Below are 23,225 nucleotides of genomic sequence, written 5' to 3' on the forward strand. Positions count from 1 at the left end.
GAGAAACCTGTGCCTTTTAACGTTTACAGTCTTTTGCAGACTGAGTTGGTCAAAGATCCAAAAGAAATCACAGCAATGTACCAGTTCTGCTTCCTTCAAAACCTATCCCCGGCCTGCTTGATTGCCATCCCTGGTTGAAATTTACCATGCTGTTCTGGTATCCCTAGTTGAAACCTACTTTTTTCATCGGAAGAAGCCACAACTCTTTTCTTCTCAGGGCAGCCTCACTTGCGTTAACCTCAACGCAAGTCACCACAACTCTCACTTCTTTCACAGTTTAATCTCACAATTTTTTACTTTAAACTGAAATGAACTCACATCCTTTGGATGAGTTCGATTTGGTTGGGAAATGTTTTTTTATCTTGAAGCTACTTCGATGTCAAATTTAAAGGAGTAAGCATATCTCCATGAGTTACCCAATTCACAAAGCCCTCTGGAAATTCATCCAGAATACTGAGTTCAGATGCAGTTCGGTACCCTCCCTAAACATATAAAGCAGGCTTGTCAACCAATGGCGTAGGCAAATATCACATGGATATATAGGAGACCTAGAAGCCTATGAATAAATTAAAAAATATTGCTTTCGCTTGTAGATAATTTGTATCATGTGTGATATATATATGATGAGCCTCTCTTGGGCATTATTGCAAACGCCCAGCAACTCAATTCATACAAGTGATGGTTGTTAATCAAATTATAGAAGTGTTAGTACCGACCTTTATGCTTGAACCGGACTCACTTGGAGATGTAGTCATACCAACATTTAGTTCAGCACCAATATTTTCAGAGGATAACCTCGTTGTAAACCTGTGAGCAATAATACAGATTCATGTGAATTCAAAAGTCGAACGAAATTTTTTCAAATGCAAGTAAATTTGGAATATATTTCAAAAAAATCAGAGTAAATTTGGAAAGGTGCCAGACAGCGGCAAGTGTAGGTAGACATAGAAATCCAGAGGGACATGTTGAAAAGTGTTTCAGATTTTATATTCTGGTCTAAATGCTTACATATTTGTAGCAATTTTCATTTTCTGAAAGAAATTTTCCATCTCTGGTCGAGATATCTAAAATAGTTTTTTTGTTTCTATTCAAGTTTAAACACTTGGAATAAATGTGTTCATTCAAGAAGTTAAAGCAACAATTATTCGACAAATGTACAAGTATAAGCACCTAAAAGAAAGTAAATAAGAAAGTTCTCCTATGTCATTAGCCTACAGCATAATGACAAAATGTTAATCTACCTCCCTTTGTTAAATAATCAACAGAGAGAAGTAGATGGCTTTTGCTCAAATTAATGGTGCGGTGTTAGCCGTGAAAAGAAAGAACATATAATTTGACTGGCTGGTATTATTGATTTCAGAGAAAAAAGATGTCATCTGAAAAGCATCCTGCATTTTTAAAGTAATAAAATTGAAGATGAATTTGTTTACCTGTCAAAAATATCCTCATCACATGAATTTCCTGATGATGAAAGCCATTCCAGATCGAAATTAGTGCAATTACATTCATTACCATTTTCATCATAATATACCTGGTCCTCTTCTCCGAAAAGTTGCCTGCAAGACATTCTTGGAGTTAAATTATTTTAATGATGATCTGTCATCATAATTCCTAGGTACAGGCACCAATAAATTTCTAAATTTTATATGTTGACACCTTTAGATGTAACATTTATATAAATCTATGCAATAACTATAGTCACAGAAGAAATTACAAGTCAAGAGCTTCTGTTTCATTATATCAACAGACAATCAGTAAGATACTCTACATGGAACAAAATATATATACACAATCGCACCTGGAATAAGAAATTTCAGACATTGTGATCGCTGGCGTGGACTCAGAAAGACCACGCAAAGTTTCTCTATTTTCAGACAAAGGCTGATGGTGTCCAATATTTGAATCACCCAAGGGAGAGTCCGTTTCAGTGACAATGTTGCCATCTGACAGTGATCTTTTAAAAGATGGCCTATATATTTGAAAATGATCTTATTAACTGCTTTTGCAAGGTAGGTTAGGTTAGGATACTAAACGGGGGCATTAAAACAGCAAGTCAAAACTATATTTTACCGATCTATAACAAACAGATGAAAGAATATTGGTATCGCCAAAAACTTGTACCGTTTAAAGAAAATGCAGTTTTCAAAACAATCATTGTGGTAAAACCATAAAACCTAAAAGATTTATAAAATACAACATCATAAACATAAAACCATCAGCATGTTGCTAAACCTCTGCAGATTATGTCTAGAACTAGAATTATTTGGCAGCATATAGTCTAAAAAGGAAAATTGGAAAACAAGGTATTCACAATTCAGAGTAGATTTACAAATACAAGATTGTATATAAAAATATTAAAATATAGCTGAAAACATGCATATTGTATCTAGAACTAGAATTATAGCAGCATGTAGTTTAAAGAAATCTTTGGAATCTGAAATTTGGTATAAGTAGCATTTGCAGTTCAGAGATTAGATTTACAGACAACTTTCATCATAGAACATTAAAATATTGGAAGACGTCCTCATATTATATCTAGAACTAAAATTATATGGTGGCATATAGTCTAAAAGGAATACATGGCAGAGGAAATTTGGTATAAAAGGTATTTGGAATTCAGACTCAATATCCCTAGCATTCTCATTACAAAGATTAGGATCATGCCTTCCCACACAGTAGTGTTGGTCTGAATCCAACTCCCAGAGCGCTGGTTTATCCTCTTGTTGCTGAAAGTTACCCAAGAACCTGCATGGGCTAATAGTTAACCATCACAATCATTAAGTATAACAGTATTTGATAGCAATGAGGTTGTGCAGAGGGGGGACTCCCATCGTGCTGGAACTTCTATGCCTACCAAACACACCCTATGTATCATATGTGAAGAACTACAAAATGAAGAATGAGGGTTGCTTTTATCTTACAAATTGATGGCACTTTGCTTCTCCGCATCCATATATGCATTGTTATAGTAACGTTGCAAAGTTCTAAGGAATTCCTGGGATTGAGTTGTTGCTTTCCATTGGCCTCTCCTTTGGCAAAATATCTGTTTAACATGAAAATGAAGATTAAGAAATCGTACTCAGGGCCTTATACCAAAGGTTTCAGTGCAAGCACTCTGACACCCGACTAGTAAGCATTATTGTCATGGTACTGGTCCAGCCACTCCAAATTCTTAACACAAGTTCCAAAGTTTACTCTGCCATCTTAAAACCCTAAAAGTTAATTTTTTAACCATGTATGGGACATTTACTCAATATGAAAATCATATTGTGTTTATCATCATCATTTTATTTTAGAATGATAACAAAAGCTCCTTAAATCTGTTGGATACCTTGTTGTGAGCTGCAGAACCACCGTACTGTAAAGCAAGTGTGTCACCCATTGTTTCATAAACTCCCATTAAATCCTCAGTCAAAGGAATATTTTGATCAATAGTTCGGGATTCAGTCAAGCCCATGGCATGAAGCTGGCGTCCAAGAGCAACCAATCCATAGGCATATTGAGCAACATTAGTGCGATCGAGACAGTCAATGCAGTTGGTTCTGAGTACTCCAGTTTGAAACATGGGATGTTTTACGGTCTCACTACATTTCTCATTGTCATTAGCAACATCTGTTTCAAACTTATCAATATCATCAGTTTTGTCAGACGAAGACTTGGCAGGGGACTCATAATTTTGCCTGTGGAGTAGAATAAATAGTTAACATGAATGATCAGGAAAACAAATAATTAGAAAAAAGAATTTTCATATGTTTATATTGTAGGAATTATAGAAATATATGATTCTGTAAATATCCTTTAATTAAGGGATTCTGTAAATATTCTACAATCCCTTATTTTAAGGGATCATATCTCCTAGGATTAGTATCTTTCCTTTCTTAGAGTTTCCTACTTTAGAGAGATGATTTGTATATAAATATGTAATTTGTCTTATTGAAAAGAATAAGAAATTACAGAGAATTATTCTACATGGTATCAGCTTAGGTTACGGTTTCTTTCCAACCTAGACGATGTCCACAACTTCTTCTCCTACTCCGGAGATCACTTCGAATCCAGAAAATTTTTCTGGTTCTGCTGCTCAATCAGAAGGTAATCTGGTCATGAAAGAACCAGAAGGTAAACCTCATGCTAAAGTTTTTTTCTCCTCCCAGTCGACCCCTAATTGGATCCACGATTCTGGTGCTACGGATCATATGACTGGTAATAAGGATTTGTTTTGCAATTTTTTTCCAAACTTTGGTAAAGCTGTCAAAACGGCTGATGGTTCTTTGTGCAAAATAGAAGGACATGGCACTGTTATTCTCAATGACCATATTGTACTTAAAAATGTCCTCTTCATACCAAATCTGGCTTGCAATCTCGTTTCCGTTAGTAAACTTTCCACCGACTTGCACTGCTCTGCAATTTTTAATGATATTGATTGTACTTTACAAACACTGAACTCGAAGAAGATGATTGATAAGGCCAGCTTGCAGAATGGTCTCTACATTCTTTCTGCCTCTACTAAAACCGAAATCTCGAAATCTTTCACCGCTTTAGAAAAAGTTGATAATGTTAAGTTATGGCACTATCGTTTAGGTCATCCTAGTTTTCACTATCTTGCAAAAGTTTTTCTTGCTCTATTCATTCATAAAAGGCCAAATTCTTTTTCTTGCAAAGTTTGTTCTCTTGCCAAACATACTAAATCAACTTATTCTCCTTCTACATATAAGCCTTCTCACCCTTTTGCTTTGATCCACAGTGATATTTGGGGCACTTCTCGGGTGAAGAATGCTGATAATTGTAAGTGGTTTATCACTTTCATTGATGATCACAGTAGAATAACTTGGACTTATTTGCTAAAAGATAAATCTGAAACTGCTGGTGTTTTTACCCAATTTTATAACATGGTTCTCACTCAATTTGGGTCTAAAATTCAGCTCTTTAAATCTGATAATGGCAGTGAATTTTTTGCTAAGTCTTTGGGTGCGTTTTTTAGGGAAAAGGGCATAGTTCAGATCAATTCTTGTGTTGACACCCCACAACAAAACGGTATTGCCGAAAGAAAAAATAGACACCTCCTTGAAATTACTCGTTCTCTTCTATTTATCACTAATGTTCCAAAATATTTGTGGGGGAAAGCCTTATTAACTGTCACATATTTAATCAATCGAATGCCTAGTAAGGTTTTACAATTTCAAACACCTCAATCTATATTTTTGCAATACTTTCCCCATTTTAAACCTATCTCCTCCATTCTTCCACTTAAAATATTTGGTTGTACTGTTTTTATCCAAAACATTGCTCCTAATAAGTCCAAGTTAGATCCTAAATCATTAAAGTGTGTACTGGTTGGGTATTCTTCACTTAAGAAGAGTTATAAATGTTATCATCCTCCTTTAAAACGATTTTTTACCACTATGGATATAACATTTTATGAGCAGGATCCCTATTTCACTCAAGCTGAAATTCAGGGGGAGACATGGAAGGATTTTCAGCCACATCAAGTATCTCCTCCTACTCTTCATTCTCAACCTTCAGAATTGCCACCAATTTTGTCATTACCTACAGATTTATCACCTGTAACTACTCCCATTGATCCACCGGTAGTACTTATTACTACTTCACCCATACCCACTTTAAATACCCTTCCTGAAAATACACATACTCTCATTCAAAATATTCCACAAACAACACCAATCAAACAGCTCTGTTTCTATACAAGGAAAAGAAAACATATTCCTGAGGTTGTTTTGCAATCTGATGCTTGCCGAGAATTGGATTTAGGTCCAACTGCCGAAATAGAAGAAGAAATCAGTAAGTCCACTTCCCTTACTCTAGATGACTTCCCTATTGCTATTAGAAAAGGGGTTAGAAAGTGCACCAAGCATCCTATTGAAAAATTTGCTGGTTATAATTCATTGATGCCGTCTTTTCAAGCATTTACAGCAAACTTGGATAAAGAATAGGTTCCCACAAGCATAGTTGAAGCTCTAAAGGATTCAAAATGAAGAAGGGATGTTGAATAGGAAATTTGTGCACTAGAGAAAAATGCTACTTGGACCGTTACGGACCTTCCTTAAGGAAAAAAGGTTGTTGGCTGTAAATGGATCTTTACTGTAAAGTATAATTCCAATGGTAGCATCCAACGATACAAAGCGACACTAGTGGCCAGAGGCTTTACACAAACATATGGGATAGATTTCACAGAAACTTTTGCACCTGTGGCGAAGCTGAATACTGTTCGAGTACTCCCAAGTTTGGCTGTAAATTGCGATAGAAATTACACCAACTTGATGTAAAAAACGCTTTTCTTAATGGCAAACTAGAAGAAGAAGTCTATATAAAGTTGCCACCTAGCTTAAAGTCTGTTGAAGGAAGTAACAAGGTGTGCAAGCTCAACAAGTCTCTATACGGGTTAAAACAATCACCCAAAGCTTGGTTCGAGAGGTTCACTAAAGTCATCCTAAAAAACGGCTACAAGCAGTCCCTCGCCGATCATACTCTTTTCATCAAGGTAACTTCTACAAATAAGAAAGTTATCCTTATTGTGTACGTGGACGACATAATTCTTACCGGAGATGATGAAAAAGAGATTTGCAATTTGAAGAAGTTGTTAAATAAGGAATTCGAAACCAAGGACTTGGGAAAGCTAAGGTATTTCCTAGGAATGGAGGTGGCAAGGTCAAAGGAAGGACTTGTGATCAACCAAAGAAAACATGTACTTGATTTACTCAAAGAAACTGGTTTTCTTGGTTGTAAGCCGAATGATACACCAATGGAGGCAATCTTGAAATTTAACAAAGAAGATGGGTCCTTAGTAGACAAAGAGAAATTTCAAAGATTAGTTGGGAAACTAATTTATTTATCCTTGACAAGGCCAGATATAACATTTCCTGTAAATGTGATAAGTTAACACATGACTAATCCTACTGAAGAGCATATGGCAGCAACAAATAGAATTCTCAAGTACTTGAAGAAAACTCCAGGACACGGTTTAATGTTTAAGAAGACACAAGACAGAACTGTTAAGATCTTTACAGATTCTAGTTGGGCTGGAGACCTTACTGAAAGGAGATCCACTAGTGGCTACTGCACCTTTGTTTGGGGAAACCTTACAACTTGGAGAAGTAAGAAACAATCTGTTGTTTCAAGAAGTAGTGCTGAAGCTGAATTCAGAGCACTAGCATTGGGAATATGCGAAGGAATTTGGCTACTTAAACTACTGAAAGAACTTGTCACTAATCAAGAGGATCACTTTGAAGTTTTGTGTGATAATCAATATGCTATTCAAACTTCCAAGAACCCAGTTCAACATGATCGGACAAAGCATGTTGAGATTAATAGACATTTTATTGCTGATCAAGTTAACAAATAGACAACCACACTTTCATACATTCCTTCAGAAGAACAAGTTACAGACATTCTTACTAAGGCTTTGCCAAAGTCTGTTTTCAATAAATTCCTATTCAAGCTGGGATTATACAATGTATATTCTCCTGCTTGAGGGGAAGTGTAGGAATTATAGAAATATATGATTCTGTAAATATCCTTTAATTAAGGGATTCTGTAAATATTCTACAATCCCTTATTTTAAGGGATCATATCTCCTAGGATTAGTATCTTTCCTTTCTTAGAGTTTCCTACTTTAGAGAGATGGTTTGTATATAAATATGTAATTTGCCTTATTGAAAAGAATAAGAAATTACAGAGAATTACTCTGATTTCTACATATATTTATAAAATATAGTTTAGCCAAACTGCATTTAATGGAACTTACACTGAGCAAGACAAAGTCAACAACCCATCTTGTGTACAATTTGGTGTTACTTGACAGTAAAATATGCCCGTTAAGTTTAATGCATAATCAGCCACTCTGCCTAGAAGTGCCAGTACATTTGTAGCTCTGCATAAAAACGTCAACCTATATTAAGTGAACAAACCTTGAAAAGATTAGTAAGAAAGAATTTTGCTTAGAAATGGGAATATGGGGCATTGAACTACTTTCTGGAGTGTCTGTTTAGGTCCCAGTGAAGGAACCTCAGACGGTTCTCTTTGAATAAGCTTTTATTAATAAGTCTGATGGCTGTTGCAAACTCCGTGCGAAGAATAGTTTCGCGAGGTTTCTTCTCACTCCCCTGTTAATCACAAGAGTATAAAGCAGAATGAATCAGGAAACCATTGCAGATAGAGGAACGTCACAAAGTTTATGGAAACTAGAAAATGATCAGTGCAAAGCTACCTTTATCAAATTCAAGATGATTATTGGATTTCCGTATCTCATATCAAGATCTTCGAAATGTAGTCTTGTGGCCTCATAATTAGGATCCTTCTTTGATACTAGAAGCAAAAGGCAAAAGTAGAAAAATCTGCAATAGTTGCTATGTGGAAATGCATATTTATTTCTCTGTGTGCTTTTATTTAACGAGAAAGAATTAATACATATAATGTCAGGTTTCAAGTTCAAGCGTGAAGTTTCCTGAGACCAGAAAAGTGGGATAGAACCTCTATTCTGCACAACAGAACTTATTTTTGAAGGGCACCCTTCATTAACATCTTCAAACACAATTTGTTCTGTCTCAACATCATTTGCCACTCTACCTTTCTCATTTACTCCACGTTTCAGGTATCTATGCAATTGATGAGAAATAATAAAAGTTAGAGTGTCAATCAAAATAAACAACAAGAGTATGTGAGAAAACAATTTATTTATTATCTCACAGGAGCAACACAAACTGGAGCTTAAAATAAGCAAAAAAAAAAAAAACAAAAAACAAAATAAAACCAAAACCAAAGTGAAACCACAAAGACAAACGAAACCGACACGATGCTAATACTCCAGATGTACTGTAAGCCAAATGAAATAGTGAAGAGAACTTCAAATAAATCCATCAGGCATTTCAATCAGTAGCTGTAAAGCATCTAACCTTGTCCCAGCATAATGACGAGAACGTCTAGCAATTAGAGTCAAGAAAAAACTCTTGCCAGAGACAAAAAGTCTCACCTGGATATCAAAGTAGGGAAACAACAAACATTAGATCTAAACTTTAGCAACAAATGGAAACAATTTCTAGTGAGCTCGTGGAGCAAAAGGTTGAGACAGAACAATGCTAGTTCATCTTTAGTTACCACATTGATGGTAGCTGAAGTTATAAGAGAACCTGATAAATGATCAATTATGGTCCTTAAGAGTATTGAGAAAGAAACTCCATTAATAAAAGAAATTGAAAATTTGATGGTTGCTCCCAATACGAGGATTAAAATAAATAAATAGCATCTAGATTTCTCTAAAGCAACATCTTTTAAGCGAAAAATAGACATAGAAACTGAAAGAAAATAATATAATTACAAGAACTTAATAACCTTCCAGCAAATCTTACTTCCATTATCATTTATCACAAAAATAAATGAATAGAAAAAGTCTAAAGTGTATCATACCTGCTTGAAGAAGCCATATACCAATGCGACAGTCCATAGAGTGTTCTTGAGAGTATTGCGAATCCCTCGAGTTAAGAACTCATTCCAAACAAACATTGATTCATAGTGTAGAAGCCCTGTTTCATTCCTGCGTAAATTTCTTTGAAGACTATGCATGACATTGTAGGTGTAGCTGAAAAAGAAGTCCTTTGTGAGATCCACTGTTGAAAGGAGCTTCTTGTACCTACGTCAACAGGGACAAAGGAAAAAAGAAAAAAAAGACGGAACACGTTAATACATTTAATATTTGATGAATTGAGAAAGAATAGATATAAAGACAACCACTTAAAATTTAAAAATGAAATAAAAGCAAGAGATTGCAATTTCCCCCAGAAACCCCGATGATACCTTGTCTCATCAACATGTTATATTAACATTAGACAGCAATGAAGTTTTCACCTGTAGATATGCAGAAAATGAAATTGCAGTAGCCTCTACAAATGATATTAATCAAGATGATGCAACATTAAGCCGGGGAAAGCTGATATAACCATTCCAACATGAAATAAAAAATAAAAAATTGGAAGATACTTACCAAAAAAGTGCTTCAATTGCACAGGGCCATGTCAATGGTATAGCATTAAGGGTGTATCAACAAAAATGGTATAGTGATTACTTCCACACCATGGAACTCTTCTACTTTTAAAATAGAACTCCAGAACTCAAATTATTGTCCCGGAAAACATAATTAATTGAATAGGTAAATAATCACCACATAGAACCATCCCATCTAAATACAAATGGAAAATGAATACTCTCAGTGATAATCTCAGGTCCCCTTCTAAGTACCAAGGACATATTACATTTACATGCAGAATTGACAAAAGACCTTTTTTCATTCTTAGAATAAGCCATATTGGATTGGATAGGAAATTTTGAAATTGGAATCATCTCGCTCTTGGAGATGGCATAGATAGTATGGCCACAAATTGCACCAATCTTCTTCCTTTTGGTGATCAGCATCATGGAATAAGATTCCAAAAATTTCACAAACCCTGAATTAAAAAGGGAGAAATTAATTAGCTTATACCACGAATGAAAGAGAGGGAAGGTGTAGATCCTGATAGGTACTGCATACCAACGATTCCATAACAAGCTGTCACAAATTTAAGTCCACCCGAGGACCTGTTTCCCTCGTGTATCCTTCTTAACAGATCACAGCATTCAATTTCCGAGTATGCCGTAGAATCTTCAACAACAGTTAATTCGGAAGGGTTCGATCGATCAATCTTTAGTACCCTCCAAAGAGTTCTATTCTTGTCTCTTCCAATCATATAGAAATTCTGTTGCACAGAAGGAATTCATGAACGTTGAATCCATATTTTGAAATTGAGATGGAAACCACATACTATCAGCCCAAAGAAATTTAAGAGCAAAAGGAAAAGGTAGCTGTATTCCTCCTATCAGCAATATAGCGGAAAAAAGAAGGGGGGGTGAAAAGTTGTCTTATAATATAGAATCTCAGGAGTAAAGAACCAACTTTATTAGATTCGGAAAAACAGCACCCTTAATAGGGGATGATTGCAATTAAAGAGAACTGATTACAAAAGGAAATTCCAACTATAATAAGCCAATTAAAAATGTTAAAAAGTTCTGATCACGGTATATGTAAAGAACTCCGAATGCATACTAAACCAAATCACTGCTGATAACAATCAAAAGTTTGACAACAGAAGTCAAACTGTTTAATTAAACCTGGTATTGCAAATTACAACCAGTTCTATTTGATTTCAAAAGACAAAAAATTTCAATATACGTCCCAAAGAACTAATCGGCGATTCTTTCTTCTGAAACAGATATTGTACACCCATTGTTAAATATTTCAAATTTTAATGGACAAAAGGGTTCAAATCATTCCAAAATCAGACCATGTCACATAGCAGCTTTGAAGGCGAAAGCTCAAAAGCATCTTTTATGCTCAAAATTTCCAAAATAAATAAATAATTTAGCACAAAGTCGCCATAAGAAAGGGAAAAAGATTAAGCAACTACAGTGATCAAAGCAAACAAGACAAAAAATAATTAACCAACAGCCGTATAAACAAGCAATGTGATACATGTACATACACGTGTATAACTGTATATATACACGTATTTATATACGATGAGAGATGAAAAGTACCGAGCGAGTCTCGTAGAGTCTTAATTTCTGCAGATAAGGACTCGAGTGGAGTCCAGCATCACTGCCATTCTCACCTGCCATTAGCTTTTCGGATCCTCAGTTCCCCAAGCCTCAAAGCTCGGGTTCACTCAAAACACAGATCACCGATAAACCGCGAAAAGCAGAGATAAACAACAAGAAAAAAAAACTCTACCATATATGTGATATAAACGCAAATATTTTTGAAACGGACAAATGCGTCACAATTCAATGATTCATCATGGAAACCACGAGCTACCAGAAATAAACAAAGGTACAAAAAGGAAAATAATCAATTAAATTAAACTAGTCTAAATGAATCTGAAAACGTTATGCTTTGTCGACAAGAGGAAGAGAGAGATCGAGAAGGCAGAGCAATTAGAGAGTAGAACAACCACAAAAACTAACCCAGGAAACCAGTAATCATAGATATGAATGAATGAAACAATAAATATTTAATAAAATAGAAAAGGTAAACTCAAAAACGGTCACTAAAATATACAAAAATATTTTTTGGGCACTAAACTTTCAAATATTGTAAAATAGGCATTAGTTTTTATATTTTATTATGAAATAGGCATATATATTTTTAAATTCCATTGGAACTAGTCATGTGGAAGTGACAAGTTCCGACAGTTAGGTTGAGTTTTTTTATATATAAATATGAGTGAGTTGATGATGTATATGTGAGAAGTGAAAAAAGTTATTACAATCAAATCATGAATCAGTGGGAAGAATTTGGGTATAATTTGGCGAACGATGTTTATGAGTTTTACGAATCCAACTGTGACGATTTATATTCAAGTCCCTTTTCAAATGAGGAGTGGGTAAGCATATAGTAATGTCGATAGTTGAGGAATATAAGTAGATGAAGAAAGTTAAAGAGGAGAATAAGAAGATTATGAAAATCGAGAAGAATAATGAAGACTTACCAATTCGATGTAATAAACAACTTCTAGAGAGGGATGAAAAAAATAAAAAAATAGTATGTGATTTGAGAAGAAGAAGAAGACGAAAGATAAATATGAAGACTTACCAATCTGACGTTATAAACGAATTATATAGAGGGCTGAAAAAATTAAAATAATTTATGAAAATTGTTATTTTTATAATTTAAATATATGTATAAATTTGTCTTTATTACTTAAGTAAAGTTATTTATGAATAATTTGTAATTATGTATGAATTAAAAAGTTGAAAATAAGGATGTTGAAAATACATAAATAACACATAAAAAAGTAAAATCTGAAAAATATGAACTGAAAGATAAAAATTTAGAGAAATACATAAATTCAATTAAAAATAGTGTAATTAAAAACATGAATTAAACACAATTATGAAGGTTTTATCGTCTATGTCGATATTTAAGAAAATGCGGACATTACTTTTTATTGTGACCTTTACCTCTGCAGTAGTCACAAATTTTTGGTAGATCTTGCTCTCTTTGAGAATCATCCATATCAGTATGAATTCGGTTATATACAAGTCAATCCTTCAACTTCCTACACAATTCTAGATTTGGTAACCATTCTTTAGAAATAGTTGGTGTAAGCCAATAAACATCGTTGGGGAAATACTTAAACTCACAATTATATATACTATGCATAGTGTGCAGGCTATAACAATCATTAGCATAAGAGTATGGGTTAACATTAACGTACATACATGCAGCGACTGCGTAAACTCATGAGAATTTAAAAGTTTGAAATTGACCGCAATCACACCATTTCTATTTAGATTACCAATGTATGAGGTAAAATTGTCTCCCTCATGTGATCAAACAATTGATTGGACAACGTAATAAGAACCAAGTTTGGCAAGATTATGAACAAACACTGATGTTGCATGTGTTTTATTTTTTGCATTGCCTTCTTCAAATTTGGACATTAATTTCTTCCTTCGTTGACCATAGCATCTATCTATTTGTGCACATTTGTCTGCCCAAATGTTACCCAACCTGAAGTAAGTCTCCTAAATAATAATTGATATCGAAAAATGTTTAGTTTCTTTAAGCATTGGGTTTATAAATTTGGCAAGGTTGGTTGTCATATGATTGTAACATTAACTTTGATCATTATATGGTGTGAAGTTATAAAAAATCTCTCTGTTTCTTCTCAAATTTTCTAACCATGCATGAGTGTGGTTGTAGTAAAGCATACCCTGAAAAAATAGATTTAAGAATACAAAAGGAATAACATAAATGAAACATAAATAATTAATGAAAAATAATGTATTAGTTACTCATATTGATAATCTCTTTTTTATATATTTTTTTGTTCTTATACCTCTTCGTAGCATTAGAGACGATATGATGTATATAATATGTTGCATATGCGTAGGGAGGCATCCATCTATTTATTGGTCTAAAAATTGTCAGTAATAACTCAAACAAATAGTTTGATATCATGCAAACCACATCTTGAGTGACAACATAAGAACACAAATAAGAGAGAAAGAATTTCCAACTTGCCTCCAATTCATTTCTAACAATAGCGAAGACAATGGAGAAAATGTTTTTATCATCATCTTGTGCAACAACTATCATCAGGACGTGTTTGTATGCCCCATACATAAAAGTCTTATCGAATTGAACCATTTGTTTGCAAAATCAAAACCCTTCAATAAATGACTTGAAAGCCCATAATAAGCCACTAAAAACTCTCTTTACAGAGATAACTTCTCCGTGACGTATGGTCACAAGAAGAATATAGGAACTTACAATGGTTTCAGGGATAAAAAAATTTCATTCCTTACAGCAGAGGTAATTTTTCATTATATGACTGATCATAATCATTGTACAACAATATCATTGTTTTCCTTTTAATCATCCACGACTTGTAGTAAGACAAATTATAAATGAATCTAAATGTTTGTAGTGTTGTGTTAACGAGCTCGTTGTTTATATGTATTGGCCACTAAACCTTGCGACTTTTCATAACATCTCTAGTTGTAAGTATGAAACTCGTATCCTCCAATTATACCCGACAACATGGTGTGTACACCTTAAAAAATATGTTTTTTTTATGAGACTCTGCAACATAGAATTGGAGATAGGTTTTGATGTACTACTCTTTGATAGTTAGTTGTGCATCCTTTTTAGTTTCAAATTGGGACCCAATCACCAGCTCAGTTGATTCTTCATCTGAATAACCCCAGTGGGCAGTACATATCTCCAGCATATCATGGATTTTAAGATTACTCATAGTATTATAATTAACTTTATGTATGGCAATTGGATAATGATACAAAAACAAATTGTTTTGAGATATTTAAGATTAAGATTATGTTATTGTCTGGCCCTAAACATTTAGAGCATCCTACAATCCATGGCTCGTGAAACAACTACCTCCCATATATCAACCTCAATATCCAAACATTCTCTCTCTAAAGGAAAATATAATAATCATCAAGTATTGATGTGTCGTCATATATAGAAATACAATTTCATCATCCTCGTTAAACTTAGTAAGACTTTCATCGAATAAGCTAACAAGGTTATCATATGCACCACTTGTATATGATACAAATGTTTCTGGTTCTTCTGTTATCGGTGTAGTTGTTGAGGAGGTCGAAACATCTGACGTATTTGTCATTTCAACATAAATCTTGATCATATCATTATTTGATAATTGATGTAGTCCAACCATAATAGTATCATCATCATCATCAAGCTGGACTGTTCCATATATGATTGGATTTGATGAGATCATGTATCGATAACTCAAACATGAAACAGAAGCTCTAAGTATTCTTTAAATTTTGCTCTTCATTTGGTGATGAGATACATCTCAAGGGAACATAATATTTACGTGCTTGTGTACTTTAAATATAACACCAATATTAGTTTGCAAAAATTTGTCATTGTAATGGACATTTGTGAATAATTTCTTATTCATTATTTGAAATAACTTTTTGTAGTTTCAACCCAACTGTAAGAAGTAGAAGTTTTTTAGGGAACATAAGTCAATTTACAAGATCCTTTCGTAATATTTAAAAATGACATAGAATATAAACTATTAACATCGTATTATTTTTAGTAAATTGTCACATTAAATTAGAACTTCTTTCATATTGAATGAAAAATCTTATATGATACAATAATAATTTCAAATGATAGATAATTTTAATTATTTATGTCCTGTTATTTTCAGTGAAATATCTTCTTAAATCAGAACTTATTTCATAGTTAATGGAAAATTAAATCTGGCACAATAATAATTTTAAATGAAAGAAAACTTTAGATATCTATGTCATTTTCTTTTCAGTGAAATATCACCTCAAATAAGAACTTCTTTCATATTGAATTAAAAATCTTATATGGTACAATAATAATTTCAAATGATATAGAATCTTAACTATTCATGTCATGTTATTTTCAGTTAAATATAACCTCAAATCAAAAATTATTTCATAGTGAATGAAAAATTAGATCCAATAAAAAATCATTTCAAATGACAAAGAATCTTAACTATTCACGTCATTTTTTCAATAAAATGTCACCTCAAATCAAAACTTCTTTCATGTTGAATAAAATCTTTTATCTGGTACAATAATAATTTCAAATGACTGAGAAACTTAACTATTCACGTCCAATTATTTTCAATGAAATATCACCTTAAATCAAACTTATTTCATAGTGAATGAAAAATTAGATATGGTATAATAATAATTTCAAATGATAGAAATATTAACTTTTTATGTTTTTTAATAGAACTTTTTAACTAAAAATCTAAATGATTATAAGCAATTATTGTTATGTAACTCATTATTTGGTCATTATGAGTTTATAGTCATTATGACTACATATTATCATGCCTATATGAGTGATAGAAAACATATTAATCACATCTTCACTAAATATATTATTGTTCAAGTTCCACTTTTTAAGTTTGTCATGGCAAAAATTTCAACAACAATTTATTGTGATGGGAAATATTTCGTTGTCTCATTCGACAGAGACATTCGACTTTTCGACTTGATAAAGGAATTTTCAAACAAGATTGGAGCTAATCAAAATTCAACACTATCTTCACTATACTTCAGGTTTCCCACCTCTTTGGTTCCACAACATTCATTAATGGACTATCTGAATATTGATTTTGCAGTTCAAACAATGATTTACACATATTTACCAATTTTGTGAGTAATATTAATCTATTTATCAAGTATCATAAGCAAGTCGTAACTCCTTCCACTTCAAATACTAAATCGAGAGACACTTTTGATAATATAAAATTGAACTTCAAGAACTGGAACTATTTACATATATATATAAGGAAACAAGAGAAAGAATGGAAGATTGAAGAACTGAACTTAACATATAACGAGTCAACTGGCTATTAAGATTAAGATGTGGGGGTAAGGATTTAATGCTTCTAATGTAATGTGATAGTTAATGTTTGTAATGTAATGTAGCTGTTAAAAAATCTTAATGATTATTAACAATTATTGACAACTTAAATCTACTTTTGGTTACGAAGCTCAATTTGATCAACAAAAAAATTGCATAATGGGTGAATTGGCAAAAATTGTTTATGGAGTAAGGAGAAAAAAAGATAGACAATTTTGCACAACGATTTATAGTGATTCGACTTCTCAACTAAGTCTACCTCCACTACCTTAGCTCCTCAGTAAGGATTTTCTAACAAATTCACTAATTTGTTCTTTATTTTTCAAGGACAAAGAGATAACCTTTACAAGACTCCCTATCTTTTCAAAGGCTCATCTAGAACCAAAACCCCTTTACAAGGAAAAGAAATGTAAACAAAGAAAACCTCTAAAAGGAAGGTGTTTACAAAATTTAACTCACAAGGACAAAATATTTACAAGAAAAAATAAAATAGGAATGCAAAATTATTCTCTTGTGTTTGTTTGGATAGGTGTTCTAACCCTTCTTCAAGTGTTCTCAACTTGTATTTATATGTTGGAATGAAGTTGTGGTCGCTTCTAGCCGTTGGGGATGTTTTTCTCTGCAAAATAAAATTGCCCAGTACAGAGGGTATCGGTACTCCTACAGGGAATATCGATACTACCTTTGTTATTTTTAAATAAAACTAGCTGTTACTAGTCGTTGGGCCTGACAGTATCGATACTAAGCCTATGGTATCGATATTACAATGTAAAGTAGTATCGGTACCCCATTGGGTATCAATATCATTTTTGCATTTTGGAATTTGAGCAATGGTGGCAGTATCAATACTACCTTGTGAGTATCGATACTTCCCTTACCTTTGGTATCGGTATCATATAAACAGTATCGGTACTGTTCATGAGGTATCAATACTGTGAAAACAGTATCGATACTTCTAGTCCAGAAAAACATTTTGTGCTCAATTCCAAGTTAAATGAACTTTGAATTATTTTTAAAAACTTTGAAAACTTTGAATAAATTCAAGTCAAGTCCAAAAACATTTTTTTCATAAATTGTTATATCAAAACATAGTTCAATACTAACTAAATTTGTCCATTGTTGATTTTTTTTGGTCAAATTTTTGCAACTTTGACTTATTATTATTTAAAATTTATTTTTGATAAAAATATAAAAAAACATTTTAAAAACATTAATCAAGTAGTTTTTAAATATATATTTTATAAAATTTAATTGTTTATAATATTTAAAACAATCATGACTAAAATTTAAAAAATTTGAGTTTTAAAAAGCTAATAAGGGAAAATTTTAGTAGAACGGAGGTAGTAATTCAATCGATCCTATTATCAAAAAATATGAAAAAAAATGTGAACAATGTAATATTAAAATAAAAAATATATAGGGTTAAGATGTGAACTCGTAAAGACTTACCATTAAAATATATTATATTTCTTAGAGTAAACTACACATTTAGTACCTAAATCATCATTTTTGTCCGTTTTAGTACTAAACTTTTAATTTTTTTCAAAATCGTATCTAACATTTTATTTTCATTTCATTTTATTAACCCTCCATTAAAAACTTAACGTGTTTAGTACCTAAACTATAAGTTTTGGTCTGTTTTAGTACAAGGAACTCGTCATATCTATGTGACGAGTTTTGTTGAATTTTTTTATCAATTAACTATTGTTGTTATTCAATTTACACTATTGTTTTTATTTCATTTTTATATTATTTATATTTATTTTTAAATTTAAAATTAAAAAAATAAAATTTAATTTTTTTTAATAATTTTATTTATTTTACGAGTACTTTATTACAAACTAATAATTAAACTTTTTTTTTACTAAATACAATGACTGACAATAAATTTTATTTATATTTTTTAATTCTTGACGATGTCAAGTAGTGGTTGAATGATAATGACATAGGACTCGTCGATTTATACGTGGGCATTCGTCTTCTTAGTTTGTTTTTACTTGAATTAGTGTACTGTTGTAACATCCTCAATATCGAGTTAGTGGCTAAATTGAAATATTTCAGAATTTGTTGGTCAAAGTAGATAAATTGAAAAGTACGAGGACTTATATTGTAAAGTTGTAGAGGATTAAATATCAAAGAAGGAGAAATAGAAGGGAAAATGGTCATTTAACCTAGAAATGAATTAAAAATGAATATAGGGGTTATATAAGTTACACGTGGGAGATGAAGGGGAAAAAAGAAGCTTTCTAGAGTTCTCTCATTCTTCTTCTTTCTCTTCACCGTGGAACCCAAAGGCAAAGGTGAGTTTCCATGTTTGTTGGTTATTTGTTGAGTTCAGGCCTGGTTTATGATCCTTAGGTGATAAGTAAACTTAAGGAAAACTTAAATTGTCTTAAAACCATAAAATGAAGGAATTGGGAGAGTTTTAAGATAATGAGTTTTGAAATGAAATTTTAGGAAAGAGTTCATAAGTGGATTTTGAAACTAAATTTGACTTGTCAATGGTTGAACTAAGAAGTATGAAGTGATAGAATTGAATTTAGAACGTGTTGGAATTTGAGCATGATTCTTGAATGCTATGTGGATGATTAGATTTTGAAGTTAAAGAGATATTGAGAGTGAGTATTAATTAGTTTAAAAGTATTAATTAGTTTAAGTAGGTGTTACATTTAATGGTATTAGAGCTATGGTTTAATTTATTTTCAGCATAAACCGGAGTCCAGAGTGTCTTAAAAAGTGTACATGCCAACATACTAGTAAGAACTTCTGATCTGATAAGAGTAAAGAGCATGATGTTTTACTGATAGAAATATTTGGTTATATCTTATTAGATGTCCGGACAAGATAGCTCCCGAAATGAAGCAGGAGAAGATAGATTAGCTGAGAGCAGTAATTCACCTGCCCTGGCCAGGCAATGTGAAGAACATGCACCTTCTAGAGTGCCTGTAGGTGATCAAGATATGTTCTTCAGGACATTGGATGCGGTATTAGCACGTTTCCACCCTCCTACCTCCTCAACTCAGAGGATGAATGTTGTAAAGGAATTAAAGGTATTAGAAGCTCCAGAGTTCAAAGGTGAAGTCGTGGAAGGTCCTGTTGTTGCGGACCTTTGGCTCAACGATGTAAAGATCATGTTAGAGGGACTCCACTGTTCTGATATGGAGAAGCTAGATGAAGTAGTCTCCTTGCTTCGTGGGCAAGCGAAAATCTGGTGGACGAATGCCACTTTAAGGATGACCAGTGATCGGGTGACATGGTCTTTGTTTCTTGAAGAGTTTAAGTACAAGTACATAGGAGATCAATTCATCAAGCAAATGAAGCAAGAATTTCTGAACCTGGTTTATTATGGGTTTACGCCCAAAGCTTAAGGAAATGTTAATTGTACTGAACATGTCCTCGTTTCAAGAGGTGATAAACCGTGCTAAAGCTCTAGAGAGAGCTCAGAATGAACGATTTGGAGGGCAAAGAGCCCAATCGTCTAAAAGAATTGGGACTGCATCAAGTTCTGCACCACTCAAGAGATGCAGAGATTCTGAATTTCGATCCCAAGCAAGGTCTAAATCGATGACATCCTCTGTTAGAGGATCCATTCAGATGAAAGTTGGGCAGACTCAATCAGTAAGGTATGGTGATGGAAGAGCACAACAAAGACACTGTCAGACTTATGGAAGATATCATGGTGGGACATGTAGAGTTAAATCTAGAGCTTGTTTCTGATGTGGGGAAACATGACATTTCATGAGAAAATGTCCATTGGGAACAGGAGAGTCTGTATAGTCGGAACGATCTGTTTCGATATCACAGAGAGGAAGAGGTAAAAGTCAACCAGAATCCTCTACTCAGTATGAAATTCGCTCCACTGCTCGAGTGTATAACCTCAAGACCAATGAAGACCAGGATATTTCTGAGATAATTGCAGGTACTTCTCTATTGTATGATAAATGTGTGATAAGGTTGGCTGATCTGGGCTTGTATACATATATATTAATAGTAAATTGATGAAAGAATTGAGAATTCAATTAGAAGTTACTAGTAGGGCATAGTGCTTGAGTAAATAAAATATGTTGAAAGTATTTCATTTGGATTTAGGGAATTGAATTCCCTCTTAATTCGATGGAATTACTCTTCAAGGGATTTGAAATAATATTGGAAATGTATGGGTGATATTGCTATCATGCAAATGTTGATTGTTTGTTTTGGGAAAGTTTAAGAAGGTGTACATCAGTGATCAGTTTAGAAGACCAAGGTATATGTAATGCTTAATTTTGAATCAAACAAAATTGTATTATGTATGAGTAAGAATAAAGGTTTGATAAGTTTAAGTAAATACAGAATGAGTTATTTAAACTAGAAAGAATAGATATATGAAGAGTCTGATGAATGTTTAGACTAATATGAAAGGTACAGGGAACTATGGATTATAAATTGATATAGAAGTAACAAAAAGGGTGTAAAGTGTTATAGAAACATTGTTTAATTTTGGAAAAAGTATGTCTTAATCATCTATGAAGAAGATTTAAGATTGTATTTCTTAGTTAAGTAGAAGTAGTCATAGAGATAAAGAATTAGTTATGTGTATTAAGCAAATTTAAAATATAATTGAAGGATTATTTTCTCTTTGGTTTAAGTATTAATGGCAGGTGTGTTATTTCTAAAGGTTATGGATGAATAAAGGAAAAAGCTAGTGGACTAACATCCTCAATATCGGGCTAGTGGCTAAATTGAAATATTTTAGAATTTGTTGGTCAAAGTAGATAAATTGAAAAGTACGAGGACTTATATTGTAAAGTTTGTAGAGGATTAAATATCAAAGAATGAGAAATGAAAGGACAAAATGGTTATTTGACCTAGAAATGAATTAAAAATGAATGTAGGGGTTATATAAGTTACACGTGGGAGATGAAGGGGAAAAATGAAGCTTTCTAGAGTTCTCTCCTTCTTCTTCTTTCTCTTCACCGTGGAACCCAAAGGCAAAGGTGAGTTTCCATGTTTGTTGGTTATTTGTTGAGTTCAAGCATGGTTTATGATCCTTAGGTGATAAGTAAACTTAAGGAAAACTTAATTTATCTTAAACCCATAAAATGAAGGAATTGGGAGAGTTTTAAGATAATGAGTTTTGAAATGAAATTTTAGGAAAGAGTTGATAAGTGGATTTTGAAACTAAATTTGACTTGTCAATGGTTGAACTAAGAAGTGTGAAGTGATAGAATTGAATTTAGAACATGTTGGAATTTGAGCATGAATCTTGAATGCTATGTGGATGATTAGATTTTGAAGTTAAAGAGATATTGAGTGAGTATTAATTAGTTTAAGTAGGTGTATGTAAGTTAAGGATATGAAAGAGGTTGAAATGTCACACAATTGAGCTAGAATTAAGTGATTTTCGTGCTCAAAATGTAATTTTGGGCTAGGGTGTATCGGTACCCATTCAATAGGTATCGATACATTCGGAGTAAAATGCAAAAAAAATATTCAAAGGGTATCGATACATAGGCAGTGTATCGATACCTCCTTAAAATGAAAATTTCGAATGTAATTTGTGTACCGATACATAGGAAGTGTATCGATACACATATTAAGGGATGTATCGATACCCTATAGAGTGTATCGATACCTACATTAAACAAGAAATGAAATTAACATTTCCTTTAGTGTAGGAAATGAAAGATTAGAATATGTCATGTGGAATACTGATATGTATAAATGTATGACTATGTAGACATCGAACACGAGCAAGTTCTGGAACAATCACCTAATTAGGATTTTATTCAAAGAATGATATATTAGAGGTGGATTTGGGAACTAAGTGAGGCCAAGGTGAGTGCGTATTAGTGATGTATGATAAATGTAACTAATACTCACGATGAGTCTATTTCCAATAGTAGTATACATGAATCATAAATATGAGCATGTGATTGATATGAGGATATGTTATTATATATATATATATATTACATGGTTATGTGAACATAGGTGAATGTATGGAATCTATGTGACATGATAAACGATAATAGAGATATAAGGAATTCTATAAATGGAATTATGATCTAAAATATGTAGAGTTTTTATGTGATATAAAGTATAGTACAAAGAATATAGGAAATCATATGAGAAGTTTATAGGAATTGAACAATACAAATAAGTTATATGATAGGTGACTACACATGCTACATGATATATGTGATCAATTATAGGAATCAATATAATTAAATTATATGACTAAATGAGAATAGAATATTAATGAGGAGACTTGAACATAATAGATGATACGAAATTGTAA

General features: G+C 32.7%; 1 protein-coding gene across 3 annotated transcripts; it reads right to left on the minus strand.

The window, feature by feature from the left end:
* On the minus strand, positions 1-12,046 carry LOC120195131 (phosphoinositide phosphatase SAC2-like). Of its 3 annotated transcripts, none has more exons than XM_039197234.1 (16): positions 11,578-12,046; positions 10,535-10,739; positions 10,286-10,451; positions 9,418-9,640; positions 8,907-8,983; positions 8,422-8,609; positions 8,222-8,319; positions 7,984-8,117; positions 7,760-7,885; positions 3,332-3,680; positions 2,922-3,043; positions 2,665-2,745; positions 1,799-1,969; positions 1,431-1,568; positions 717-807; positions 1-482 (listed from the first exon to the last, which is right to left on the minus strand). In XM_039197234.1, the coding sequence occupies exons 1-16, from the start codon at positions 11,656-11,658 to the stop codon at positions 369-371; spliced, it is 2,364 nt and encodes a 787-aa protein (XP_039053165.1). In that variant the 5' UTR covers positions 11,659-12,046; the 3' UTR covers positions 1-368. The 3 variants fall into 3 exon arrangements, with proteins under 3 accessions (XP_039053165.1, XP_039053163.1, XP_039053164.1); XM_039197232.1 differs by having other exon boundaries at positions 6-482; positions 2,632-2,745; positions 11,578-12,042; XM_039197233.1 differs by having other exon boundaries at positions 7-482; positions 1,431-1,556; positions 2,632-2,745; positions 11,578-12,042.
* Between the last annotated feature and the right edge of the window lie 11,179 nt (positions 12,047-23,225).

This window comes from Hibiscus syriacus, unplaced genomic scaffold (assembly GCF_006381635.1).
Source record: "Hibiscus syriacus cultivar Baekdansim isolate YM2019G1 unplaced genomic scaffold, ASM638163v2 tig00117005_pilon, whole genome shotgun sequence".
Taxonomy (NCBI): domain Eukaryota; kingdom Viridiplantae; phylum Streptophyta; class Magnoliopsida; order Malvales; family Malvaceae; genus Hibiscus; species Hibiscus syriacus.